At 50.8% G+C, this 27,918-nt stretch overlaps 6 protein-coding genes across 6 annotated transcripts; 4 read left to right on the top strand and 2 right to left on the bottom strand.

Moving 5' to 3' along the window:
- Positions 1–707: 707 nt before the first annotated feature.
- Positions 708–5,530, bottom strand: VFPPC_01393 (regulator of chromosome condensation (RCC1) repeat domain-containing protein; the record flags this gene model as incomplete). Its single annotated transcript, XM_018281229.1, has 2 exons — positions 708–4,803; positions 4,860–5,530. The coding sequence occupies 2 exons, from the start codon at positions 5,528–5,530 to the stop codon at positions 708–710; spliced, it is 4,767 nt and encodes a 1,588-aa protein (XP_018149830.1).
- A 2,378-nt stretch (positions 5,531–7,908) lies between these two features.
- On the top strand, positions 7,909–9,178 carry VFPPC_13069 (mitochondrial 2-oxodicarboxylate carrier 1; the record flags this gene model as incomplete). Its single annotated transcript, XM_018290846.1, has 7 exons — positions 7,909–7,954; positions 8,023–8,045; positions 8,111–8,121; positions 8,190–8,219; positions 8,280–8,363; positions 8,418–9,036; positions 9,095–9,178. The coding sequence occupies 7 exons, from the start codon at positions 7,909–7,911 to the stop codon at positions 9,176–9,178; spliced, it is 897 nt and encodes a 298-aa protein (XP_018149829.1).
- Positions 9,179–10,098: 920 nt separating this feature from the next.
- VFPPC_01391 (hypothetical protein) lies at positions 10,099–12,965 on the top strand (the record flags this gene model as incomplete). The annotated part of the gene is made up of 4 exons (XM_018281228.1): positions 10,099–10,422; positions 10,479–10,793; positions 10,860–11,374; positions 11,486–12,965. 4 exons carry the CDS (start codon positions 10,099–10,101, stop codon positions 12,963–12,965), a joined length of 2,634 nt encoding a protein of 877 aa, XP_018149828.1.
- A 2,085-nt stretch (positions 12,966–15,050) lies between these two features.
- VFPPC_01390 (EH domain binding protein epsin 2) lies at positions 15,051–16,910 on the top strand (the record flags this gene model as incomplete). The annotated part of the gene is made up of 4 exons (XM_018281227.1): positions 15,051–15,123; positions 15,200–15,269; positions 15,330–15,550; positions 15,613–16,910. 4 exons carry the CDS (start codon positions 15,051–15,053, stop codon positions 16,908–16,910), a joined length of 1,662 nt encoding a protein of 553 aa, XP_018149827.1.
- Positions 16,911–17,733: 823 nt separating this feature from the next.
- Positions 17,734–18,464, bottom strand: VFPPC_01389 (centrin; the record flags this gene model as incomplete). The annotated part of the gene is made up of 2 exons (XM_018281226.1): positions 17,734–18,180; positions 18,252–18,464. The coding sequence occupies 2 exons, from the start codon at positions 18,462–18,464 to the stop codon at positions 17,734–17,736; spliced, it is 660 nt and encodes a 219-aa protein (XP_018149826.1).
- Positions 18,465–19,606: 1,142 nt separating this feature from the next.
- On the top strand, positions 19,607–25,947 carry VFPPC_01388 (nucleoporin SONB; the record flags this gene model as incomplete). Its single annotated transcript, XM_018281225.1, has 6 exons — positions 19,607–19,709; positions 19,788–19,895; positions 20,012–23,739; positions 23,888–24,118; positions 24,179–25,774; positions 25,837–25,947. The coding sequence occupies 6 exons, from the start codon at positions 19,607–19,609 to the stop codon at positions 25,945–25,947; spliced, it is 5,877 nt and encodes a 1,958-aa protein (XP_018149825.1).
- Between the last annotated feature and the right edge of the window lie 1,971 nt (positions 25,948–27,918).

Genomic DNA, 27,918 nt, shown 5'->3' with positions numbered 1-27,918 from the left:
ACAAAAACATGCACACCAACCAATAATAAGAAGCAATCAGAAATGTAGTCCTGCGTCCCGAATCCAAGCTATTTGTCGATTTTGAATTACCCCTCTGATCTAGGACCACCGGCAGTGACTAACCGGGTGCTGCTAACGCGGAGCTGCCTGCAATAGCTCCAGGCACCTCTGCGTCTCACCTCTCAGCATCCTGTTTCCATATACAAGGCTGCCAATGCTACCCTTTCCCCCTCATGGCGAACCTCGATGGCTACTGGTTCTTGGGGAGCTGTTCCAATGACACATGTGCAATTTGTGCGTAGTGGTTGGTTGATACCTTGATGGTGTTACAAGCTGCATGCTGTTCTCACAGGGATTCTCCAATCATGTCCTGTCTGTGGCATAATGTAATAGTCACATCTCGAGGAGTCATTGAGCTTGCTTCCACCAGACTGGTGAATGCCCTTTGGTGCCAGAGTGTGGAGTGGTAACCCATGCTTTTGTGGCATTGCTGCCTATGCAGGGGCATAAATTTGCTTGATGTATCGAATCTACAGGTTTCGAGCTGCATTCCAGTGCAATATTATCAAAGTTACTAAAACATGACACACACGTCAGGTATCAAACAAAAATTCAAGTCTGCCTAGTTATCCCAGCCACAGCAAATTCGCCAACACCATAGCCCATTGTATTCTATTGCTCAGATACTCCAATTGTACGCCGGTAAATCAGTTTTTGCCTCCTTTAGCTTTGCCTCCCCTGCCTCTCGAAGGAGCTGCGCTGCCACCTGTTCGCTTTGCCACAACTTCACCTGTCTTCTCACCGCCACCAGAGCTGTCAATTGGCTTTGGCTTGCCGCCTCTGCCCTTTCGTCCGCGTCTGTTACTGCCAGATTGCTCCTTCTCCTTACCCCTAGCTTGTCTTCTGGCTTCCTCCTCTTGTGTTCGACGACTCTCCTGATCCCACCATTCCTGGAAGGCCTGCTCCTCTTGAATCTCTTGGAGTGATCGCTTAGCTACAGCTTCCTTGACCCTTTGCTGCTCTAACTGTTGTTGTCCGATAATATCCGCCATGCTTGCACCCAGTGTTGGTTCAGCCTTTGCTGTTGGCTTGATATACGATTTGGAATGCGGCACAAGCGGTTTCTTCTCGGATGACCGTGATGTCGATGTCGTAGGTATCGCCGGCGAGCTATTAGCACGGCCCTGTCCTGGGAAACGAGTATCAGGAGAGGCTGTTCTCCGCCTTGACAGCTGAGGAATGGCTTCTGCCGCCAAAAGAGGTTTCTTGGACAACGCCTGGCCTCCATGTTGTGCACTGTCGGACTGCATGACATCCTTCAATGACGTAGTTGGTGCTGTGGTAGCCGCCTTCCAAGGTGCAGGTCGAGCGCCAGAGCTGGCTTCTTGCCAAGGCACCGACGTAGATTTTTCCTTCTCAGCGGCTGCCTCGACCTCTGCTAGCTGAACTTGTTGTCTCTTTCGTTCCTTTTGAGACATCCGGGCCAGTGGTTTGCTTGATGAAGCTGCCTTGTTGGCCTGTGACGCTAAACCGGCCGTGAGCGCCGATTTCGACGTAGCTTCCTGCATGATATCTTTCAAGTCCAGCTTTGACGCAGGTAGAATGGGTGATGCCCACGGAGCATTGGTGGCTTTTGTTGGTGGTGATACGGGTTGAATGGAGCTGCTCCCCCGGTGTACCGCTGCAATTTGAGACGCAGGTAGTTGGGATAGGGAGAACTGGTCCAATGCTGGGGAGCTTGTGATATCAAGGTCGCCCATTGGTTTACCACTGGCGCTTCGCCAGGCTTCTGGGAGCTTGGGCATATTATCCAGGTCCGGCTCCTTTCGGGCACCTGAGGAAGCTAACATCTCTGGCGATGTCGGACCACTGACCTTTGGACTAGCCTCGTCATCCATTTCAAATATCAGATCTGCAAGAGAATCTTTTGGCCGTAAAGCAGGACTAAACGGTTCATTCCGCCCAGCTCTCGACTTGCGGCGAGACCGATCCGGAGTCTGTGTTGCCATTGCCGATTCGTCCAGACTGCCAACGCGTGCTTTGTACGAGGATGATAGCTTCTTTTCCTCGTCCTTCTGTACGGCTTTAAATGCCATTTCTTTCACCCAACGGCGACGTTCCTCCTCAATATCAAGCGCCAAGTCTGGATACTGTTCATGAAGCAGAAGGTCAGCTCGTCCACTTCGCACAATAGGAAACCTAGCCAGCTGATTGTTTCGCACTACATCATCCAAATCTAAAAGGATATCTTCGTCAAGGCCATCGAGGAGATGGTTCTCCAGCATTGATTCCAGTTGCAAGCAAATGTATTCCAGCCCAACGTCCCTGAATTCAGTTACTGAGCAAGGGCTAATCTCGTTGAGGAGGTTTGCAATGTTGCGGGTTGTAACAAATTTGCCGATCAAGCTTTGACAAATTTGGGACAGGCGATCTAGCATCAGTTCGTTCGCGGCGCCCATCACATCAAGAACCAGCTCCGAGAACTCATCCAGGGTCCCGATGCAAACACTATTGAATATATCCTCACCGACATCAGCATAGAGAAATTCCATCACATAATGGAACGTGTCCGGGCTGATGTGGTTCAGGTCTACCTTGACCAGCTCTGTTTCCATTGCGGTATTGCGACGGCCAGCCAGCCATTGACCTTGGGACCGACCATGGAACATGCCTTCAAAAAAGGGGCATCTCTGGCAGACGAGATGGCTGTGCGCCAAAACCTCGTCTCCATCCAGCTCAATGACCATGTCAGCGTCATGGAAGAAAGCCGGGTCCGCGACAGCCTCTCGCAAGTCTTCGTCCAAAGATGGTTCTAAACCGGCTTGAAGTCTGGCTGCCGTCTCCAATTTCGGCATACTGAGTCTGGTCCCAAGCTTCATCAGTTCCGTTCGCACCTGACGGAAACGATATGCCAGTGGAGGCGCTTCCCTCGTATATCTCCACACCGGAATGATTGCATCTTGATAGGCGAACACCACAATGTTCAGCAGAGTGTAGATGTCAATGCCAACAAACGTAAGGAGTGCTTTGCCATCGTCTTGCTCAATCAAAACTACGTCGGCGAGGGCGTCCTTGTTCCCACTGATCTGAAACTCAGACAATGCCTCTCGGAGAACTGGGCTTCGAGCTGCAAGCAGCCAGCTATGTACGGGCACTCTGAGGTCTGGGTTTGACGAAGTCCGAATTGCCATATTCAGGTCGTTGTACTGAAATGAGTTCATTTGCACCCACTGCAACAAATCCTGTTCGATGTTCGCTGATTGTAAAATCTCATGAGGCACCGACCCGGGCTTTTCTCTGGCAATTGCAGCATCCCACTTTTTTCGTCCAGTTTTCTCAACCGAAGTGGTGGTTGACGCTCTAAAATCGTTCAGGCAAAGTAAAGAGCCCACGTCATCCCAGATCGTTTGATTCGCAATGCTGATATCTGTAGACATGACTTTGCTGTCTTTGCGGATTGCTGAAAATGCCCCGAAAGTTGAGCTACAAACACCCACACAGTTCGTGATATACGGAACACGCTCAAACTTGAAATCCTTCTTCTTTGTATCAAGCGAACTAGCAAATGCGGCCATGTTTCCTTTGGTGCGCTTGACTCGCTTCCAGACTGCACCTGATTCAGTGCAGATGATGACGGATCCATGCTCACCAACACTCACAGAAGTCACCCCGTCCTTTCGTGAGTCCCATATGCACTGAGGCTGGGTGACAGCACTCTTAATTTTAACGGGGTTCGTCGTAGAGCCAGCAATCTGGTTGCTGTCTACTTTATTGTTCAGCTGCATGGTGAAGAGGTCACCGCACGCGGTAACGGCAGCGATTGTTTCCCCTCCAGACGCAATATACTGAATGTTGCGGCGACCTACGTCATACCGATGCGTATAGGAACTGGCCGATAAATTGTGATTGCTAAACACGTCAGGGTAAGGGAATTTGATCAAATTGTAACCGTAATTAGTGAAAACCCAGACGGTCCAGTTCGCAAGGAGACATGTCGTGGCCTTGTCTATCGCCGACACCATCTCAATAGGAGCCGATAGCAGCGAGGCTGCCACCTTGCGTGGTATCTGCTGCACTTCTAGTGACCTCGAATCAGCATCCATGAGAGCGAGCTGTCCAAGGTTTCGGCCCCAGCAGTAAAGAGCTGACCCAGTATGGGCAACAGAATGAATTGCCGACGCGGCGATGCCCTGCACCGCTTCCTTCTTCAGAGGTCCAAAGACCTGTCGTGGTGACAGGCTCATAGGCTCTTCGTCAGACCTCATGACGGGAGGAAGAGTATAGCCCAGCTGAGAGTCCGAGTTAAGACCCCAAGTCCACAGCTCGCCATTGTCGGTTATAGCCATCGAGTGATTCTGGCCCAAAGCAACTTGCCGGACTTTGCGATCGACAAAAGGCCCCGGTACTGGCACGAACTTGAATTGGGTGTTCTCATCGCCCAAGCCTAGTCTTCCTCCGCGACCGACGCCACAAATGTAGAGGTTTGAAGCTGAATCATCAGTCACAACCGCAGTATGGAGTTTGGACATGACAATATCCCGAATAGTCAAAGGAGGGTTGCGGACTAGGGTGGGAATATCATCCAAATCCGACGCAGAGAATGGGGAGTCCGTTTGTTGGCTGCTTAAGTAGTCCTCATGAAATCGGCGTAGTAGCTCGTTTGGCCGTTCAAGGACGATGCGTTCTGGATACTGCCGATCATTCTCGTCGCCAACACCAAGAGACATATTTTTGTTGCTTCCAAACATGTAAAATTCGTCTCCCATGGCAGGTTGGCCGATGCCAAACGACACGCTGGCGGCTCTAGAGCAGGAATGTTAGCAGCTATAGCTAGATAAGCAAACTGGGGAGACACATACCCTTGGGCAACCTCGCCATCGCTGTCTTCGACATCTGACTCCTCATTTGTCTCGATCAAGTCTCGATTATTTTTTAATGCTCTTGTAGCAATACTCGAGTTGTATAAGTCGAATGGACTGTTGCCCTCATGATCTTTGGTCTTTATAAGCTGGCCAACTTTGCCAACGGATGAGATATTGGTATGGTTTGTTAGGTCAGTGCGTTCCTTGGCCAGAAGCATTCGAGCTATGGAGATATTTCCGGCATAGAGGGATCGATGGAGGGCATTCCATCCACTCTCAGGATCTTGTGCGTAGAGATCGAGGGAAGGGTGTTCGAGTAGAGCTTGAGCAAAGTCTCTAGCGTTCGGATGAGTAGATGAGGCGACGCGAAGAAGTAACGACAGACCAGCATGATCGCGACTGTTAATTTCGTTCCGGCTAAGTACAGCTCCGCCATCTTTGAATCTCCCAAGTCCATGTGCAAATCCGGAGGCTTTGCGCGGCTTGGGAGTTGTTGTCCGAGGCGAAGAGCCTGGGCCACTCGGACTTGCGCCAAGGAATCCGCCTCCAGTATTTCCTATCGATGGGCTTTTGGACGCTGCATGGGAATGGGGGCCAGCAGGAGCCAGCAGACGCCGAAACTTGTCGACATCGTTTTCCCAATAATATTTCCACAGGAGGTGACTCATGGGCAGTCGTGATAGATCAATGGGTCCCAGCTTAACTCCCAGGCGCTGGAAAAGACACCTCGCTGTGAGTCTCGGGGATCACGGCGTATTTAAAGGTGCTATTTTTATGCGCCAGAGAGTTTGAGCAACAGGAGCGGGTTTGCCGCTGTGTTTGTTGGCGTAGCTTGCTGCGAGAAGGTTTTGTGCGATTCGTTGAAATGGACTATCGTGACCAGTCCGGGTTAAAGACGAGGATCGAGGGACGGAAAGTCGAGGTTTCCCACAGAGCAAAACGATTTTTTGTCGGAATTCAAGCGGAATACGGTAGATGGAAGTAGTATTATTCAAGCAATGGAGCTCGGTTTGACGGTGTCGTAATGATGTTGAAATATGAGGAATAGGACGGAGATAAGAGGTTTGACTTGAGACTGCCAGGCTTGCCGACTGCACTTGTCGCGACAGGGCTCAAGCTCCCATCCAATATACGCGATTGCGCCGTGCCACAACAGCTCAGGCCTGTGATTGTGCGCGTCGGCGGGGTTCGCAGAGCCTGGTGGGACTCAACCAGGGCATGTGGAAGGTACCTGGGTACTTGCATGGCTGCTCCTTTCCGGCACTCCGGAGCCTTCCTTCCTTCCAGGACTTGCTCGCAGCCAATAGCAGCCCCTGCCTCTAGCTTGTGCTGGGCTGTAGGGCAGGCAGAGCTCGACAAACCGCTCAAAGTGCTTGATGAAACGGTCACAAGGCAATGCACATGCTTGTAGTGCCACGTTTCTATTGGCAAAGTCTCGCGAGCTCTGGCGAGATTGAGAAAATGGCTGACCAGCGATCCAAGACGTCTCGATGACTTTCCGGAATGAGTGAGGGGTGATTTTAGATGACCTACATTACCAAACTTAATGGATGAATGCTAGACGCGTTGGTTTGTTTCTTTTCATAACACAGAGCCAGAAAATTGGATCCAGAATATGTTCTTGCTAATGTTCTAGTCAAATTGTTCTTGGCCATCCGATTGATAGATTCATATTTGTCCCGACCACTCTGCCCCGCGATCTTCCCCACGTCCAAATGCCAATTAATAGCATCCTGGACCCGCCATCACCTGCAGCTGGTTGACATGGAGATTCTGCGAACTGACTCCCCTGCATATGTCTGTGATCGTCAGCTAATTTGAGCATTCAAGACAAATATAGCACAAGCACTAGCTACCCAGGTGCCTATACCTAGTCTATAGTCGTATCAATCTATTCTGATTCCAGCTGTGCAAACTGGCTTCCCCCTTGCCTTCTAAGTTTGGGCATCCGATCTACAGTGGGTTGGCCAAAAGTATTTAAGCAAGGGAAAGGTATCGGCTATGGCGTTGTATTAGGTACTGAGGCATATTGAGCTGTACTTGGGTATACTTGGATATGGGCAAATACTTTTTACCACAGATTGTATCCGTATGCATTGTAAGTTTAGTTATGCTGTGAGTGACTAATTTCTCTGCATACATGGATGATTCGGATGGAGTCTGTCAACATGCTTCAGTGATTTAACGAGTGAGTGTACAGTGAGTGGTCAAAAGTATTTAACCGCGTATATGGTACCACGTATCGCAGTATATGCTAGCACATACTGAGATGTGTTAGTCCATACTTAGATGTAGGCAAATACTTTTTACCACAGACTGTATTCTCAAGATGAGCCTTCGAAATCCATGGGCTGTTCAAAAGACGCTTGAGCAAATGTTGCCAGGCTTCAATGTTGTACCTTGCGTCAATGCTGCAGTGCGCACTTAATGTACCACAGCATCGTAATAGCAATATCGGCGGCAAATTTGTGAAACGCCAAGATCTGATCTGAATTGTCAATTGTTACTTGCATGCATCGGCTACCGGGAAATGTCGTCTTTCCTCCGACAACCCACTGCACCATTCCATGTCCGTAATCGCAAGTTCAATGTTGCTTTACGACAGTGCATCTGGACCCATCAGCTCGCGTGCCCTGAAATGCCCTTCCAGGGTTCCGCGGGCGGCCGTCAATTTTTGTGTGGGGAAATCGGCTCGCTTAAGGCCGGTGCAGCAGCAATTGATCAGATGAAACGGTTAAGCCGTCAAGGTTGGGTCGAGACAGTAGCCGCCCCGGGAAATTCCACTCAAGTTCTACAGCAGTCCGGAGTACCCAGCCGACCAAGGTCAGTGAGACGTTGACCATACATGGCTGGAACCATTGAACTGGACAGACCAGTTGAGACCACTTGCCGAACCGCTCACAACATTTATCCGCCCCATTGGTGATCACCGACTTCGCTCTTCCACAATCGCGCTTTGCGACCGAAACCCGCTCCTGTGACAACTCTGCTGACTTCCAGTCAATTGTCCAAAATATAATCGCAAAAGTCGCCATAGTCGCCCATCATGTCACAGGAGAAGCCTCTTCCCTTCATCTACCAGTTCGCCGCAGGTATGTCCAGCTAATCACAGAGCGTTCAAAATGTCGAGCCGCACCGGATCGCGCTGACAATGTTACAGGCGCCATTGCTGGCGTGTCGGAGGTATGTCTCCTCGACGATATACTCTAGGATGAATGTACAGGGTACTAACGGCGAATCTCGTGCAGATTCTGGTGATGTGAGTCGTTGTCAACAAGGAAATCTCTCTTTTACCCGCCATATCGCCCTACTGACATTTTATCTCAGGTACCCGTTGGATGTCGTCAAGACTCGAGTGTACGAGGTCCCAGATTCCTTGGCGATCGAATCGTAATTTTCAAGGACTAACTTCAGTAGTCAATTGCAAACTGGAACAGGCGCCGGCGCTGAGTCTTACAACGGCATGTTGGATTGCTTCCGCAAGATTATCAAGAATGAGGGGTGAGATATTCTAGCCCGACCTCTGCCACTTTACAGCATTGACCTTTTCGGTAGCTTTTCACGTCTTTACCGAGGAATTTCTGCTCCCATCCTCATGGAAGCACCTAAGCGTGCCACCAAGTTCGCTGCCAACGATGAATGGGGCAAGGTTTACCGCAAGATGTTCGGCATGAACCAAATGAACCAGTCTCTCTCTGTTCTGACTGGTGCCACCGCCGGTGCCACTGAATCCTTCGTCGTCGTTCCCTTCGAGCTTGTCAAAATTCGTCTCCAAGACAAGGCCTCCGCTGGAAAGTACAACGGCATGGTGGACTGCGTGGTCAAGACTGTCAAGAACGAGGGTGTTTTGACCATGTATCAGGGTCTGGAGAGTACCATGTGGAGACACATTCTCTGGAACGCTGGTTATTTTGGTTGCATCTTCCAAGTCCGACAGATGCTGCCCAAGGCAAGCACCAAGCAGGGCCAGATGACGAACGACTTGATCTCCGGTTCCATTGGTGGCACAGTCGGTACCATCCTTAACACTCCTCTCGACGTTGTCAAGAGCCGAATTCAGAACACCCCCAAGGTTCCCGGACAAGTTCCCAAGTACAACTGGGCATTCCCAGCTGTGGCTACAGTCTTCAAGGAGGAGGGTGCAGGTGCATTGTACAAGGGATTCCTGCCAAAGGTAAGACACTCCGTCCTGTACATCTTCAACGATTTAGCATACTGATTTGTACATGTAGGTCCTCCGTCTTGGACCCGGAGGTGGTATTCTTCTCGTCGTTTTCACCACCGTCATGGACACTTTCCGCAAGTGGCAATCATAAAAATATACCCCAGCTAGACCACGTGGCCGATGGAGTTAAAATGTATTGATGATCGAAACGCGAAAAACGTGTAGAGGTTGTATAAACGCTAGACGCGGGACTGTATTGCATATAGACAAGTACTAGAGCGATTCTGGTCGTTTGAAAGTTACCGTTTCTTTCGCTTTGATGTGCCGTGTGAACCCTTCTCCTATGCACTTGACATTACTCATTTTAGCCATAGTGTGACCGTACTCAAAAAGTAATTCAAATGTGTCTTCATTCTTACTCCCGACTGTCGTTTCTGTACCTAACGGGTTTGCGAAATTGTGTTGTGTTTCGCAACCGTATCAGAGTTTCAACACACTCTTGTTCATCTTTCGCAAAGTCAGTTTCGAAACGAAGACGCCAACACTACTCCTCCGCAACACGGTCTCGCACCATAGAGCACTCTCAACACACTCACCACACAGCATACAGCAACGAACCTCTAGATCCTTTGCAAGCGGTCTCTGCGTAAATTATGAGGAGATTTTACGCCGTTCTATATATTACGTGTAACTTCCGTCTGTCTCGGTCTAGTTGCTTCGGCCGGCTTCCTTGCTCTTCCTCCCTCTTTGTACTGACACTTCTTTAATCAACATTGAAAAAAGTTCCCTTCCACATCACAACCCAACACAACACAACCTCTACATAACCCTGCGCTACTCGATTGAGTTGCGAAATTCAGCCTCCTTCAACTCCCTCACGTTCCAAAGCTAACAAGCATCAAAGGCGCGTTGAAGCTTTTGACGCTGCCAAATGTGGTTCACCATTTCCTTCTTTTACATCCATTATTATTTCAGTCTCTTGGAGGTTATCGAGCGTATACCTCTTTCTTCTTGCTATTCATCGTTTATCAATCATTTCAAATACAGCTAAACACATCATCGCTCTTCAAGATGCCGTTTCAACCGTATGACAGCGACAGTGACAGCGACTATGACATGGAAATTCATGATCTCACCGCTTACACAGACGATGATGTCATCAATTATACGTCCAATCCCACAATGTCATTCGAAGGTCTGGACCAGATTGTTCAACCAAGTGATAATGGCATCACTGCAGGCCCAGCAGCAGATCAGACTGATCAGAACGAAGAAGTGGATGACGCAAATAATGCAGACTCAGGACCATCAGATGAAATTGATGTGGACAACCGATCAGATGATGACGCATCCCAGAACAGTACGAACTCTTCCAGCACAGTCGATTCCTATATGGTGAGTACACTGCTATCGCCCTCAAGTCACCTGGTTATGTTCTAACTTGTGTATAGTCGGACGATCCTACAGTCGAACCAGGTGAAGCTAATGATGAATGGGAGGATATCGACGAGACCAGCTCTGACGCTGGGATATTAGACCAAGGCTCCTCTGACCGTTGTTTGACATGGTGTCGCACAACGATCAAGGGTCTGCACGTTAAATCACAATACCGAAAGGCCAAACTCATACAAGCTGAACAGCTGCTATTGGAATACCAGGATCGTCTTTCAGCCTCAAGGGCTGAGGCAGCGCATGGCAGGAACCTCATCCGAGACCTCGAGGCGCAAATTGATGTCCTAAAAAATGGCCTCAGACGCACCGAAATCGTATGTTCTCAGAACTCCAGTAAACATATTACTCTAGCGTCACGAACTAATATCTCTGGAAAACAGTCATGGCCAAAGCACCTCGTGTCGTTTCTTCGAGGGGACATGGCTAGCCTGCCCCTCGAACTGCGGACTTATGAGGGAATTTACAAGCTCAGCTGCCGAGAGTCAAACATACTACCACATCCGCAGAATGTATTGCCAGGGCTAAACATGAGAGAATTTGATCCGGTTCTCGATTGCCCAGTTGAACCAATACCACTGACAGCGAAGTTCAGGAGGATGCCGACGCTCGTGACGCAATTCAAGATTCTCGAGTGTATGTTGTGCTTTTATGGGCAACAAGTTCACGTTTTGTCGAGATTAGATCCGTTCGAGGAACCGTCACTGGATACGGGAGTCCTAGGTGATGATCCAGAGAATCCTCAACTTCTGCACCGCTTTCACGTTGGCGATGCACCGGTTAGTCTTACATACGCTAGGTCGCCAGCCGAGTTGTTAACACCATTGCTCGTATGCAAGAACTGGTTATTTTGGGGTGTTCACTTGTTTTATGGACAGAATACATTTGCATTTTCATCGTTAGGCGAATAGGGTCGCTTTGCGCAGGGGATCAAAGGACGAATTCAGAGGGTTCAGCACATTGAGCTCCTATGGGGGGGCTCTCAGTTCCTTACTAACAAGAGAACTAGCCGCAACCGGATTTCATCTCGACGAACTCAACCACTTATGTGGTTTAAACAAACTATTCGCCTCAAAACTATGGATGTTTACCTTCAAGAGTCATCTGAACGATACATGCGCCGCCAGTATGAACCAGAGGGTGTCATCAGATACTTGAAGAAGAATACTATCAATCAGCCGAACTACCGAATGTTTAGGGCCCTAAGAACTCTTCAAGGTCTTGATAACGTTCTTTGTTTACGTGGAGTCCAAAGCATTGCGTTTTGGGATCACACTAAGTGGCTGCGAGGTGGGCATAAGTGTAGGGTGCGAGACAAATCGTTTGTGCTCGATGTGAGTAGGGCGGTACAGAAGCGCAAAAGTCATGCCGAGTTTGAACAATCAAGGTTACGAAGTCTTCAGGAGTTACTGCCAGACTTCAAACCCAACGATGATGTCTGGTGGGCTATGGCTTGTGGCCTCGACGAGCTGGGAACTGAGCTAGACATGATTGATAGGGACGAGGACGATCTTGACCTTAATGATAACTCAGGTTCTGATGTTGATGCTTCATCCAGCTCTAGCAGTTCTTCGGGCTCCGACCAAGGCTCTGACTCTGATTCAGGTTCAGGTTCAGATGATGACGACGATGACAATGGCGGTCAGGAGTTTGAACGGGGTTCTGGTGGTCTACCTGTGTCGAGTCACAACCAAGTGTCCACGCCTAGAAGCTTGGTGTCCCTGAATCTGGGGGCGCGAACAGAGCTTATTGACCTAACCTTTGAAGATGATGGGCTCAGCTTCGATGACACAGACTCCAGCAGCGAGGAGAACAAAACCATAACCAGCAATATATCAAACTTTGTCGACCTTACCATTCACGATCAAGACAGCCTCGGGGACGGTAATGGACCCATGGTTTCGGGGAGTAGCCAAACAGTCCAAGACCACGCCAGCCCAAAGTCGGAGCCCGTCTCTGTGGAAGACGAGATCACCTCCCCGGGGAGTGAACCTACTACGTCCAGAACTGAGGAAGCCGGGAATAACAGTGAAGGGTCGCTTTTTGTCAGCAATGACGCAGACGTCGTTGAATTGACGGAAGATATTCCCAATAGAGGCCGCGAAAGCCGCTCCCCGCGTGAAGCAATACGAGCAATCGAAGCTCATGTACGAACAACACCGGCCAGTGAGGCATCGGCGGGTAGAAACCCCCAGACTGAGAGCTCTTTGTTCCTCAGTCCAACACAATATGGCGACATAGTGCCGAGTACGAGCACCGGCCCGAGAACAGAAATAAGCTCGATATCATCATTGATGCGACGTGGTCAGGCCGGTGATAGTGCTGGTGCGGCGGATTCAGGCAGTTCAGAGAGTGGCCAGAGCAAGCGATCCTATGCTGAAAGTTGCGATTTGAATACCGAAGATGGCTCTAGGAAGAGGGCGCGCAGCGAGCAGTCTCCAAGCGAGGGAAGTAGCCGGGGTAGTGCTTGCAATCCCATTGAGCTGTAGTTGGGGATAACGGCGAATCTGGGGGTTTTGTTTGGGGTGGGTTATGGCGACAATGGAAATGGTATCATTTATGGGTAACTGCCCCGACGAACTATATGGAGGTACAGGGTAGCAAGGGCGAGGAACGGCGAGGAAATTCGTGGCTCTCAACACCTAACGTTTACCTATATTTGCTATGCATAGCTTAACAATAAAAACGGCTAATTGACAGTGGCGACATTGCATTTACTGTGTAATCCATGTATCTTGTGAAGAGGCGTCCCGACCTCCATGACGAGTCAGATGTCACTACTTTATGCGTATACGCGTCGATTTGCCGCTCAGGAGCAAATAGTAGGAAAGGGTCAACGGTACTCCGTACTCAGTCCGCTGTTTACTGCCCAGCACAGCCACGTTATGGCAGGAGGGTAATCGCATGGACCTGTAGCTAAGGGAAAGGTGAAAGGAATTAATAAGTCGCGGGTAGCTCGCACTTGGCAATTAATTAGTTTATTGCAATACGCCTGGCGTATTTACGCACATGCAGCCAGCATCCAGTCTGACGTGGATTCAAGCTTATCACTCAAAGTGCAATTGATGTTGGGGAAGAAGTGGGTGTAGCTTGGGCGAGTGGGAACAGCTCGTGACGTATTGCATCAAACGCATATGTATGATTGGATTCTGCTCAATGTTCAATGCTGTTCAAGGCATGAATGCAGCAGGCTGGACTGGGTTGCTGGAGCATACATATTGACGAGAATATTGAACAGGTGAAAATGAGCTCGTGAAAGAGATGGTGATCGCCAGGGTCACGATGTGCAGTCTGTGGTGAAATATATTTGCCCATTTCCAAATATACACCAACACAGCTTAACATGGCTCAGCACACACCGCGATATGCGATACCTTTCCTTTGTTTGAATACTTTTATCTCCCCTACGTAAGTACTGTACTGTACATGTATATTCAGTTCCTACATGCACCAGACTTGACCCTTTGTAATGGTCAAAGAGCGGGAGTGTGACAGGCATGGCAATTTATCCTGTTGATCAAGCAAAAGTCTGTTCAGCCACAGCGAGAATCTGGTTTTTGAGTTCTGAGTGCTGGTGTCAACTTAGAATGTGGTGTCCACGCCTTCAATCTCTGTTCAGCCGGCTTCCCGCTGCGGATACGTAATCCACAGATGAGCGTACGTAAGTACACTCGCAGTGACTGGCCCAGGTACCCGGTGAAGCGCATTGCTGTCGCTGCGCTGCCAGGTCACTCTCCCAGTGTTCACCACCAGCCACTTGTACCGGCTGGGACCAGAACCCGACCGACACTCCAGTGACTCGCCTTCGGCCACAGCGACAAGACGAGCCCAGACTAGATCAGACCAGACCAGACACTTTTCGCCTCTCCCAAGACTGCGATAGACCAGGACTTGACATCTTTCCTTCCGCCCATACCGCCATCGACAAGCAGCGTTTGCAAAAAGGCCTCACCTTGTACATACCGCTTGCTCACATTGCTCAACCGGCTCGACTCTCTCGACCCAGCTACTTGAGTACGACTTGCATGCCCTGCTGAAATTAGGCTGTGCGTCATCATCATTTCCATTCCGTCAGGCGGCTTGAACCTAGCTCAATCACCACGTGCACTTGCGACGGGGGCAATCAAACCAAAACCACCCCCACGAAGCGACGACGAGCAGTTCAGTGTCCGTCGTTACGTCTTAGCATCTTAGTTGGCTTGACCTGCAAGTCTTTCAATCAAAGAGCTTACTGCTGTCCGCATTCCCACAGGTTTCCGACAACCAGACGCCAGACAAACAGCGGTCTTGTACCTGCAATACTGATTGACTTCAGGCGGTTGTTTCCAGCGCAGCGCCAGACCACCACAGCCAAGCTCGACTTCGCTCGCCGCCGACGCCCCCGGCCTGTGAACTGGGCTCTTTAACCTGTCCACAACATTGCTTCTCGAGTTCAAAAACGCCTCTGAAGCCTCAATTTCGAACATCTTCGTCGCGACGGCGACCCCGTTTCGAACTGTCGAATTCCCTTTAAACCCTCGCCATTCTCGCTCTGCTCAGGTCACGGAGGCAACCCAACCCCGCAATCGGCCATCATGTCCAAGGTTATGCGAAGCGTGAAGAATGTGACCAAGGGTTATTCTAGTACCCAGGTCAAGGTCAGAGAAGGTGAGAAATCTCCCCATACGGGCTCGGCGGAATCGCCGTGGTGACTGACTAGCTAATGAGCTGCAACGCTGGACAGCCACGAGCAACGATCCATGGGGCCCAACGGGCACGCAGATGAGCGAAATTGCTCGAATGACCTTCAATACGTAAGTTTCATTGTGACTCCACCCATTGGATCTTGTAATTGACTCTCCCGAAACGTACAGATCGACCGAGTTTTACGACATCGTCGATATGATTGACAAGCGTCTCAACGACAAGGGCAAGAACTGGAGGCACGTGCTTAAAGCATTGAAGGTTCTCGATTACTGCCTTCACGAGGGCTCTCAGCTGGTTGTTACCTGGGCCCGTCAGAACATTTATATCATTAAGACATTGCGAGAATTCCAATACATTGACGAAGAGGGCCGGGACGTTGGCCAAAATGGTGAGACAGTCCGTTTGTCTTTATGCAGAAGGAACCCCGTTATACTGACTCATGGTAACCAGTACGAGTGGCCGCCAAGGAATTGACCTCTCTAATCATGGACGACGGGCGACTCAGTGCCGAACGAAGCGATAGACAGACCTGGAAGTCGCGCGTGACTGGACTAGAGGAGTTTGCACCGCATGACGCAGAGTCGTCAGCGCCGCGCAGACCCCGCGAGAGACGGGCTCCCACCGGCGACGATGATGACGCGGAATATAAATTGGCCCTGGAGGCCAGCAAGTATCAAGAAGAAGAAGATAGGAAAAAGCGCGAAAGCCGGAGGGATGACGGAGGCGACGACGACTTGGCAAAAGCCATCAAGCTCAGTCAAGAGGAAGATGAGAGAAGGCGCCGGGAGCTAGAGGAAAGCAACGCCAACTCTCTGTTCGATGACGATCCTCCCCAGCCCTCCACATCAAATCAGCCTCAGTACACTGGGTTTAACCAGGGTTACCAGCAGGGAAATCAGGTAGACTTCTTTGCCAACCCGGTCGAGCAGAACCAGATGATGAACCAACCTACCGGATTCATGAATAATGCCTACACGGGATACCAGCAAACGCAGCCAACCGGCTTCCAGCCAAATTATAACCAAGCCTTTGGAGCTCAGCCCACCGGTATGGGCATGGACCCATACGGCCAGCAACAGAACAACATGCCCAACATGACTGGCTTCCAGCCGCAGGCGACTGGATATAACCCATATGCTCAGCAGATGGCCCAGCAGCCTCAGCAACCTTCAGAACCTGTCCCTCAGCCAGGGAGCAACAACCCCTGGGCCACCAACAAATCGCAACAGCAACAGTCCTTGATGCCAACTCCTACTGGCTCAAATAACCCCTTTGCCCAGAACAACCGCCCGCAGTCGTCGAAGCCCATTTCTACCCTAGGAGCCTTACCCGAGCAGAAGACTCTGTCAAACTTCAATAACCAGTCGATGATGCAACAGCCGCAACCACAACAACAGCCACAGCCCTCTATCAACCCTCCCCCACAGAAGGAAATGAACGAGTACCAAAGCAAATTGAACAATCTTTTGGCAACTGGAGATGGCATGGACACTTACGGCAACACTGGCGACCTCCGCATTCCCGCTCAGCACACTGCTCCAGGCATGTTTGCCAACAGCGCCGGTTCTGGCGTTCAGCGACTGGGTGCCGATGCTACAGGCAATCCGTATATGCGTCAGCAGTTCACTGGTATGCCAAGTGTTACATATGGCAGCCAGCCTACAAATGGTCAGGGTAGCAACAACCCCTTTGGTGCGCAACCCCAGAGACAGCAACAGAACCAGGGTCAAGACCTCATTCAATTCTAATTTGATCCCAAATCCTTGATTCCCCCTTTATTTATTTTTGTTGGAGCAACTGATACAGTGAGAGAAGAGAAATGTTTCTACATAGCACTGTAAGGGCAAACTGACACATGAACAACATCCACACCTTTCTCTTTGTCACATGACGAAATTTCCTTATTTCTCAACGGGAACGAAGAATGTCTTGTTCTCGTGTTGTTTGGAGCCAAAATTCCCCCACACCATACCTCTTGTTTTCTACAATGGATTCATCTTCATCTAGGGAGGACATTTTTGGCAGTCGGACCTGGGCTGTGTGGGAAGGGAGTTGGGCAAGAGTCACTTTGCACCGGTGTTGCAGGGTGGTACCAAATTACTTCTTCTTGTAACGGTTATTTAGAGAGCGCTCTTCCCAATTCAAAATCCTAGATCTGATTCAAACGTGATTCCTTATACTTTTTATGTCCAATGATTCATTCTCCTGGTGCACCGAAACGCCTTTCGCCTGTGAAGCACAGTACCTAGATGGTTGGTGCCACGCTGTAGCAGCCAATGGATATCTGCAATGACTTGCTGACCTCGTCAGATCGAGTACGAAACGTTTGCTGCCGAACTTGTCAAGCCTTGCCCCGTGGGAGTTATCCTCCGCTGATGAGATGTGATAACACATGAAAATACACCCCGTTGGTATCAGCCGCCCGGATACTCTCTTTGCAAATCCGCCGACTCTTCTTATCGCAATCGGCGCGGAAAGCTGCTGACGGAGGTGATGATGAACAAGTTAATTCGCTTGCTGGTGCGGCCAAATTCCGCCCCTGTGGTAAGCCATCTTATTCCATCTGTCAGTTTACCCAGCCTCCTCCATCATTTGCATGAACTCATCCAGGCTCACGCCTCCCTTTCCGTCGTGGTCAAGATGGTCAATCATGCTCTGGATCTCCTCATCTGACAATGTGCGCTCATCTTTAATCTCCTTTGCCAGATGCCGTAGGTCATCGATCGAAATAAAGCCATCCTGGTCGTAGTCGAACATGGCAAACACCTTGGCTGCTTCTTCGCGTGGATCCCTGTTGGCGATGAGCTTCGCCGCGCACAACCGGAATTGGTTGAGGTACACGTAGAATCTATTGACGGGGCAGGATTGCTGGTCGTGCCAGTCGGGTGGGACGGAGCCGTACGACTCTAGTTCGCGGAAGTACTCTGGCTTGGTCATGTCGAAGCCGAGGGCAGCGAGGGAGTGTTTGAATTCGTACGAGTTTAGCCAGCCCTTCTTCTTCATGTCCATTAGGTCGAACTAGACACCCGTAACGTATTAGCAACCAGAACCGAGGGTGAACAGATATTTTTTAATTGGCGAAAACTCACCACTTCGTCAATATGTTCGCGATCTTCATCGGCGATGGATGCGTACTCTTCGTTGGCGGATACTTGGGGGCCCAGGGGCTGCCGTTGCTGCTGTTGCGGTTGCGGTTGCTGCGATTGCTGGGCTTGTTGATTTTGTTGAAATTGGTGCTGTTGGATGGAACCGGCCCCTATTGAGCGGCCCGGAAAAGGGCGTGGTGTGGTGTGAGGATTCATTATGTTAAAGCAGAGGAGTTGAGCTTGTTGGGGGATTTGTGCCCAGAAGGCTAACTGCGAGGCCAAATATCAAGTTGAGCAATCGGGTAGGGAATAATAGCGCGGCTGAGCGACTAGATTACAAATAATTGTTTTTCAGGCGTCAGAAGCTCAAGCGGGAGAGTTCGGCGGATTATGTTGTTATTATTTTCTCTTTTGGCCAGATGTAGGGTGCAGATTATGGCCGAGGGAAGAAAGGAAGCTTTTGCGACGCGCCTGGTCGAAGCCACGCGCGATTCACTGCTGGAGAGAATCGCTCGCGCCGCAGAAAGTGGCTCTTGGGCCATTTTCACTGGCTGAAAGCTCCTGTCCTCTGGTTCAGCCTACCAGACGGGCTGTGTACATGTGACTAATGTATCCGCAAGGCGTTTTCCAGGCAGCTATGGACTTCACTCCAGGTATCAGCAATTGTCAGCTCTGATTGGCTCTTTTTAGTCAGCACTTTTTCCTCGACCAATTGGGCACGAAAGTTTGGGTCTGAGGCAGCAACGCTCTTGCCTGCGCAAGTCCGCCCCAGGAGCTTTCCTTCCCTGCTTGAGGGAACTGTGGGTGCCCACCAGGTCGAACCCGAACAAAAAAAGCTGGCTGGGCTTCTCTTTGCTCCGCGAACCTGACCTCACTCCATCTGCCAAACCGGCTCCGTGGCTAAGTGCTTGACAGGAAGCCAGCAACATCGTCGAGGTGTAAAAGGGCGTCGCCACCCATTCCCCTCGCATAGGCTGAGTCTAAAGCTTCCTTTTGTTTTTCCCTCTCATTACTCTTTTTTCTTTTCTTGTTTACAGTCCTGTCTGTTTGGCAACTTGTCTCTCCTTTGCGAGGGCTTTGCTGTTGTCGCGCCTCGCCTCCCGACCGAGACTGCGCGACAACGCAAACGAGAAGAACTCGACTTGCATCACCGTTACTGTGGTGGAAGAGAATTTGGGGCTCGATATTTCATTCGCGAATTTTGCCCGACGCCCGCGATCGACATCGGTATTTTTTTGACGTCGAGAGGTGGCAGGTTAGGATCGCGGTGCGGACCCAGCCGACTGAACCTCCCTACGGCTCAGTATCGAATCACTTTTTGAATTCCACGGCTTCGCTGCTGATAGATTCGTGTAATCATGTCGTTTGGCGGCGGAGGCTTTGGCGGCTTCGGCCAACAAAACAACAATACCCAGTCCAGTGGTTTCGGCGGGTTTGGCTCCAACAATAATACTTCGACAGGTACGTGTTCTCTTGCGTGAAGTGATGGACGACGACTCCTTGTATGCGGTTTTTATCAACTGACGCGGTCTTTTGTAGGGTTTGGACAATCTACCTCTGGCGGCTTTGGGCAGACAAACAATACTGGAGGTGGTATGTTTGGAGGAACCACCAGCAACACTGGCGGCGGTTTTGGAGCTTCAACAGGTATGTTTTCGCGGCTTATGCATTCACTTGGTTCTCTTCACTACTTGTGGTGGATGTGAGGGCCTGTGCAAGGTTTGCGTCATGGGCTATTCACTGACCATTTTGATGTTATTTAGGCGGCTTCGGATCCAACACTGGCGGCTTTGGAAGCAAGCCTGCTTTTGGTACCAGCACCTCGGGAGGTCTTTTTGGCGGTTCCAATACCAACAACGCCAACACAACCTCTTCCTTTGGTGGCTTTGGCGGCAACAACACGACTTCCAACACAACTTCTTCGCCGTTTGGAGGGACGAGCAATACTGGCGGCGGAATGTTTGGCGGGAACAAACCCGGCTTTGGTACCTCTGCCAGCACAGGGGGGTCCCTGTTTGGCGGCGGCGGCAACACGACCTCAGCCGGCTTCGGCACCACTAGCACTGGTTTCGGAGCAACTGGTGCTGTAGGTGATCCCCCAGGCACGGCATCGACAGCCTTCAACGCATATACCGAGAAAGAGCCCAACACCTCCATAACCAACTCGTTCCAAAACATTTTGTTCCAGGAACCTTACAAGAAGTGGTCATCAGAAGAACTTCGGCTGGTGGACTACGCACAGGGACGTCGATATGGCAATGCGACTGGAGGCGGAGCCTTTGGCGTGAGCTCAGGGTTTGGAGGCTTTGGTTCCAATACGAACGCCAACCAAACGACTGGCGGCTTTGGTCAAAATACAACCAACACGACTACAGGTGGTGGCCTTTTCGGCAACAACGCCAGCAACACTGGTACAACAAGTACTGGATTTGGGGGTGGTGGCTTCGGCGCAAACACGAACACTGCGAATACTGGCGGTGGTCTCTTCGGTGGCAACAAGCCCGCTGGAGGCGGTTTGTTTGGCAGCAGCAACACTCAAACTCAGCAGCAAAGCGGAGGTGGCATGTTTGGAGGAGGCGGGACAGGCGCCTTCGGTAGCTCGAACACAACTGGAGGCTTTGGACAGACAAACACGGCTAGCAATACTGGTGGTGGACTCTTTGGCAACAATGCCAACAAGACCACGGGGACTGGATTCAGTTTCGGAAACACCAACAATACGGCTACAAACACTGGATCGGCCTTTGGAGGCAATACCGGAGGAACTGGCTTCGGAGCCAACACAACCAACACCGGAGGTGGTCTATTCGGAAACACCGCAAACAACACTCAGACGACTGGAGGTGGCCTCTTTGGTGGTCAGAACAACCAGCAACAGAATACAGGGACAGGTTTTGGCGGTTTCGGACAGCAGAACCAAACCCAGCAAAGTGGTGGCCTGTTCGGTAACCAGCAGAAGCCAGCTACTGGTGGTGGACTCTTTGGAGGCAGCACAACGACCGGAACTTCTGGCGGACTCTTTGGAGGTGGTAATGCGCAACAGCAACAACAGAACACTGGCGGCGGACTTTTTGGTGGCACGAATAATGCAACATCTGGGGGAGGCTTATTCGGAGGAAACAAACCAGCTACAGGAGGAGGTCTTTTTGGAGGAGGTAACACGGCTCAGACAACAACGGGCGGATCTTCAATCTTCGGTGGCGGCAATCAACAACAGCCAGCGACTGGTGGCGGTCTCTTCGGAGGCAGCGCAAACCAGCAGAAGCCTGGCGGCCTATTCGGCGGTTCTACCCAGACAGGAGGAGGACTCTTTGGTGGGCAGAACAACCAGGCTCAAGGCGGTTCCATGTTTGGCGGCAGTACCAACCAGCTGCAAAACCAGAACACCTTAGGCATTTCCCTCCTGGGCAATTCACAGCAGATGAACAACGCCCCTCAAGGCCTCACAGCCAACCTCAACGATGTTTCCGCATACGGCAGCCCGTCCTTATTTGCCGGTCTTGGTGGGAACGAAGTTGCCAACCCTGGCCCTCTCGCCACGCCTTTGAATGGCAACTCAAAACCACGAAAAAGCTCCATTCTCCCGATGTACAAGCTGGCCCCAGCTACTGCCGCCTCTCGCTTCGCAACCCCACAGAAGAGAGGATTTGGCTTTTCGTACAGCTCTTACGGAACCCCAGGTGGCAGTCCTGCAAGTAGTATTTCCAGCACCCCTGGCACCATGGGCCGCAGCCTCCTTGGCTCCAGCTCCAGCGGTTCTTTGAGCAAGAGCATCTCAGCAAGCAACCTCCGTCGCAGCTTCAACACTGAAGATAGCATCCTCGCCCCGGGTGCGTTCTCCTCCAGCTCTAATGCTCGTTGGTATGGCAGCACTGGCTCTAAGAAGCTAGTCATCAACCGAGACATTCGTAGTGACCTCTTCTCCACTCCTCAGAAGGACAAAGCCGATACCAATGGAAGCGCACGCAAGCTGTCTAAACGGGTGAGCTTTGATACTAGCAATGTTGAGTCGGAGGATGGGACCCCTGTCCGCAACGCTCTCCCTGCCCCAGAAGACACCCCTAAATCTCAACCCGACGAGACGACTCCCCGTCAGAACCGAACTACTAATGGTACGAATGGTTCCCAAACCCCAGAGATGGAGCAGGTTAAGGGCAATGAGCTTGCTATTGTGCACGAAGAAGACAACTCTGCCACACCAGAGGCTCAGGCGGCGCCTCTCGGATTCGACAACTCGCCTGGCGAATATTGGATGCAGCCCACTCGAGATGAAATTCAAAACATGAACAGAATTCAACGCCAGCGAGTGGACAACTTCACTGTTGGTCGTGAAAACGTTGGTTTCGTTAGATTCAAGGTCCCTGTCGATATTAGCAACATCGAACTTGATGACTTGTGTGGCGGCATCATTCAGTTAGAGCCTCGATCAGCCACTGTGTATCCAATCCAGGCTAAGAAGCCGCCTGTTGGCAAGGGCCTCAATGTTCCCGCCCAGATTTCTCTGGAACAATCTTGGCCTCGTGGTGGTCGCGATAAGCGCATCACTAGTGATCCCAAGCGTTTCAACAAGCACATTGATAGACTCAAGCGGATCCCAGACACCACTTTCGAGAGCTACGATAAGGACACGGGTGTCTGGACCTTTGGCGTCGAACATTTCACGACTTACGGACTGGATGACTCTGATGACGAGTCAGATGAGGAAATGGGCCCCCCACCTGCTCTGGAAACACCTACTCAGCGAGTGTCCAACCGTCCCACCGCCTTCGACGCTTCAACTCGTGATGAGAAGGTTTCTACAAGCTTCAGACAGAATGCAGGTTTGCCGGGGGCATTCGACGAGCAAGAAGATTTATACGAGCGAGAAGACGCCGGCAAGCAGTCTTTTTTAGGGGTTAGCTCCGCGGATTCGGCGCCCAATGATGTCAGACTTTCACTGGAAGAGGATTACGCCAGTGAAGTGGGCGACGAATATGACATGTCCGAGGACGAAGACATGACGAGGTCTTCTGTTGGACAGCATCTTGCCGCGGAGCTCGACGATGCCTCGTCGGAGAATGACCAGGACCCGAAGAGGGGTACTCCTGGCGGCATTCTGAGAGCTCGTATGAGGGCCATGAAGGACCAGGTTGGTCCGGTGACTCTTGAAGTCGCTGATGGCGATGACTGGATGGAAATGCTTAGGAAAACGGTCAGTCCCGTGAAGCGAGACCGACAGTTGCTCAGGGAAATGAACGATTCGCCCTCCAAGTTTGCCGTACGTCTGGGCGAGGGTAACGACAATGGTGAACAGGACTTGCGCAAATCGTCTATTTGGGGGAAAAGTATTTCGAAGGTAGAGAGACCAAGCGGACGTGTGGGTACGCAAATGGCATCGGATAAGGGACGTGGATTCGCGACAAGCATCGACTTGATGAACTCTCTATTTGAGAAGCCCAAGCCAGTGCGACAAAACCTTCGCGCTTCTGTGCCAGCCAAAGGCTTTCCTCAGGTTGGTACCCTTGTCCACAGTTAAGATTTTAATTTTGTTTGAGCTCACGTCAGAATGATTGCGTCATGAACAAGATGGCGAGACTTCATGTATCTAACATTTCTGAATATGAATTGAATACTAAAACTTATTTCTTCTTTCGAATTAGTGGCCGTACGATCGCCAAGACAAAAATTTCTCCGTCGACAGTGAAGAACAGGCATTTCATGATGCGTCTCGGCCAACTTGGGGACCAGATGAGACTCTGGTGGTGACCAGGCCATTGGATGCCACACACTCCCGACGAAGTTTCCGCGACAACTCCGACCTTGTCCAATTCCAACGATCTGGAATCCAAACCGAAAGACAAGATCTTCGTCTCGCCAAGCTTTCTATGGAGGTAGGCTCTACCGGTTCGGTGAATACTATGCTAGTAGATTTGCGTACTAACTCTACCTAGTCGTCCAAGAAATTTCTGCGTGCTCAGGATAAGGTGACAGAAATTAAGATGGTTGCCGATGTTCCAATGGCCCAGCTCTGCGCGAACAGCCTTCAAGAGGTCTTTCACAACCAGGAGATGAATGACGCAGCCAATGTCAACGAGAAGCGCGTCTGGGAGCTGGCCAGCATCTTATTCGACGACCTCGTAAATCAGACTGAGTCTGAGGACTCAACAAGAAAGCAAAGATTATCACAATTCTGGACTGAGCTGGTGGAACAAGCATCGACTACCAATATTGGTCTTGCTGGCTCCAGCGAGGAGAAAGCCGTAGCAAGCTTGGCGGGGCATCGCATCACGGAGGCGTGCAAGTTCTTGCTGGATGGCAAGAATTTCCGCCTGGCTACCTTGGTTCCTCTTATTGGTACGTGCGACACTGCAAAGAAGGACATGCGGGAACAGCTCAAAGCCTGGCATGACTCAAAGATGCTCTCAGAGTTTTCAGAGGCAATTCGCACAATCTATGAACTTTTGAGTGGCAATGTGTGTGTTTGTGAAGGGATGAAGAATGTTCCTGTCGAGGACCGCATGGAATCATTTGTCATTTCTAAGAAATTTGGGCTGGACTGGAGACAGGCATTTGGCCTTCGTCTGTGGTATGCCGGCTCACAGCAAGACAGTGCGACTTTGGCAATCTTGAAGTTTAAGGACGACATCAGCCAAGACAAAGAGGATCTCCCGCGACCATGGTTCCATGAACAGGGTCTGCGGCCCGTATGGAACGATGCCCACGAAGAGAACAGACAAGATTTACTTTGGGGCCTCCTTCAACTATACGCCGACAAGAGCGCCGATCTCGAGTCCATCTTGCGGCCAGAAAACTCTCAGCTGTCCCCTCTCAACATGCGATTGTCGTGGCAACTCGGACAGGCACTTGTTTCAACTAACCAGGTGTCGTTTGGCAAGAACGGAGATGAAAAGGCTGACGCTACCACCCTTGCCTATGCTTCCCAGCTGACGGCTGCCGGGGAGTGGTTGGAGGCAGTCTTTGTCTTGCTGCACCTAAGAAACTCGAATGCTCGTATGAAGGCGATACAGGAACACTTGTGCCGGCACGCTGGCATGATTGGCCCTGACACTGGTACGAACTTTACACTACTCACGGAGAAGTTCCAAATTCCCGCGTCTTGGCTCTGGGAGGCGCTCGCGCTGTATATGCGCAGTGTCAAGAAGGATGCGTCGGCCGAGGTGCACTGCCTACTTCGCGCTGGGGAGTTTGTTGAAGCTCACCGGGTCCTCGTGCAGCATGTTGCTCCCCAAGCTGTTATTGAGCGCGACTACGCGACGCTCTCGTCTTTGCTGTCACAATTCCAGGGTCGGGCCGAGTCCATCCCAGAGTGGACACAAGGCGGCGAGATATACGGCTATTTCCTGAGTCTCGTGCAACATCGGGGCAAAGGCGAGAACGCACCGCCCGCATTGCTGGAGAAGCTGTTGACGGGATTGAACGTGATGAATGAGACTTTGAGCGAGACGGAAGTGTTGCGGTATGCTGCTGTGTCCGACATGGCAGATGATACGGCACGGGAAATATTGAAATTGGCAAAGAAGAAACAGGTACGTTGGAGGGTGTGACATGACCAAGATGTGAAATACTTGCGTTACTAATATATGACTAGGATGCTGAACTGCGATCAAGAATCTTGAATCTGCCGTTGACGCAGGATCGGTTGCTGGCGTACTCGGTAGATCTTAGCATGGACCGGTACAGGGAGGTAATGTCCCATTGAGGGAAAGGGAAAAGGACGCGATGAGGATCGCAGTGAAGTTTGGGAAGTCTAGTGTAAAATTTATATGCAGAGGATATGTGCTCTATGGGTGAAATGGCAAAAGTTGATACGGCCAATTTTATGGCCTCGCATAGGAACTGATGGCTGTCCCGGGACAGGAAGAATAAGCGAAGGACTGTAGAATAGTAGCGTTTTAGATAGAATTGAGCTAGGGTTGACATGAAGTTTGCTGAGTGACTCCCGTGTCTAAATGTATGCCGGTATAGAGAGTATTGCGAGCAGCACCAGATACCAAATGGCATAGATCAAGATGCAGTTGAGCCTCAAGAGTCAAGATATCCACACTCACCTAACATGTCATCTTCCACTGGACCACGCACAATCATCAACTCAACTTGCCATCCTCGCCTCATCTCGCCATGTCCAAACCCAAAAACTGGCCCACCAACCTCCCCTACCTCAGATCCCCCCTCCATGCCAAAGACCTCACACCAACACAAGTCCAAACGCTGCGCACAAAACCACCCTCCGTCCCATCCATCCCCCCGTCAAGCACCCTCACGCCCTCGCCCAACGTCAAAATCCAAGCGATTCACGACCTTTCACACCCTGCCGACGGACAATACGGCCTGTTTGCCGCGCGGGACCTCAAGCCGGGGGCGTTTATACTCGCTTATCTGGGGAGGGTTCACGGTGGGGTAGCGTCGTCGGCGGAGAGCGACTATGACTTGTGGGTGGATAGGGAGGCGGATGTTGCGGTTGATGCGGCGGCGGAGGGGAACGAGGGGAGGTTTGTGAATGATTTTAGGGGGATTGGGGAGAGGGCGAATGCGGTGTTTGGGATGGGGTGGTGTGAGAGATGGGGGGAGGTTTGTGTTTGTGTTTGGGTTGTTGGGGGTGGGAGGGGGAAGAAGAGTAAAAGTAAAGGGAAGGGGTTAGGGGATGGGAAGAGGGATGGAATTCGGAAGGGGGAGGAGATTTTGGTTAGTTATGGGAAGGGGTTTTGGGGTGAGAGGAGGGTTGATGAAGGTGAGGATGAGGATTGTGATTGTGGTGAAGATGGAGATGGTGATTGTGAAGGCGAGGGTGAAGGTGATGGAGGTGCGTGATGGTGAGTGGTGAGACAAATTGCTTGTGAAGGTGAAATGGCGGGAATGGTTGAATTGAAAGTATACATTTGGAAGATGGAGTTGTCTTTGGGTTTCAAGGATGGGATATATCAACGAAGATAGCATGTTGTTTAGCAGATGGACGTGTACTGCTTTGAATGTGTTACGATGGCTACCCAACCTAGGTAGTTGTCAACGAGGTGTAACCCCGTAACTTGTCTAAGCGGCACAATGTCTGATATTTATAATTATTAATACGACACGACTGCCATTTCGACACAAATGTTCAGCGAATATCCCCAGGCTGGTGCGTATCCGCCGTTTGCATTTAATGTTTGATGCCTCTCGTCATTGCAGGGAAGTTCGTGGTCCCTTCCTTTTTGGGCAAGCGCTGCGAACATCCCTGTCCATCTTCATCATGCTGACTTGAGATGCTTCAAACATCCGAGTGCCGAGATGGATGGCTTAGAAAAGAAAGAGTAAAAGTAAATTGTATAAATAGATGTGTATTCCTCTCTGAAATACTAAGTCGTATTGTGAACTACTGTCAAAACCAATCTCAAATCTTTGTTGCACATAACCCCAAATACATCTCATCCCACACATCACCACTTACACCATGTCTCAAGAAGGAACACACACACTCCCCCAACTCCGCGTCCTCAGAACCACACACAATGAAAAAGGACTCTCCATCTTCCAATCAGACACCTACCCATCGTCCTTCTCGCCCTTTGGACCCTCCAAATCATCATTCACCATCTTCGACAGCCGCCCCTCCATCCCCGTCAACAACTTACACCCCATCCCGTCATTTGACAACAAGCTGCCCCGGTGTCCGCCGAACGGCGCCCTCTTCAGC

This window comes from Pochonia chlamydosporia, chromosome 1 (genome assembly GCF_001653235.2).
Source record: "Pochonia chlamydosporia 170 chromosome 1, whole genome shotgun sequence".
NCBI classification, from domain to species: Eukaryota; Fungi; Ascomycota; class Sordariomycetes; order Hypocreales; family Clavicipitaceae; genus Pochonia; species Pochonia chlamydosporia.
This window is presented reverse-complemented; position numbering and strand designations above follow the sequence as displayed.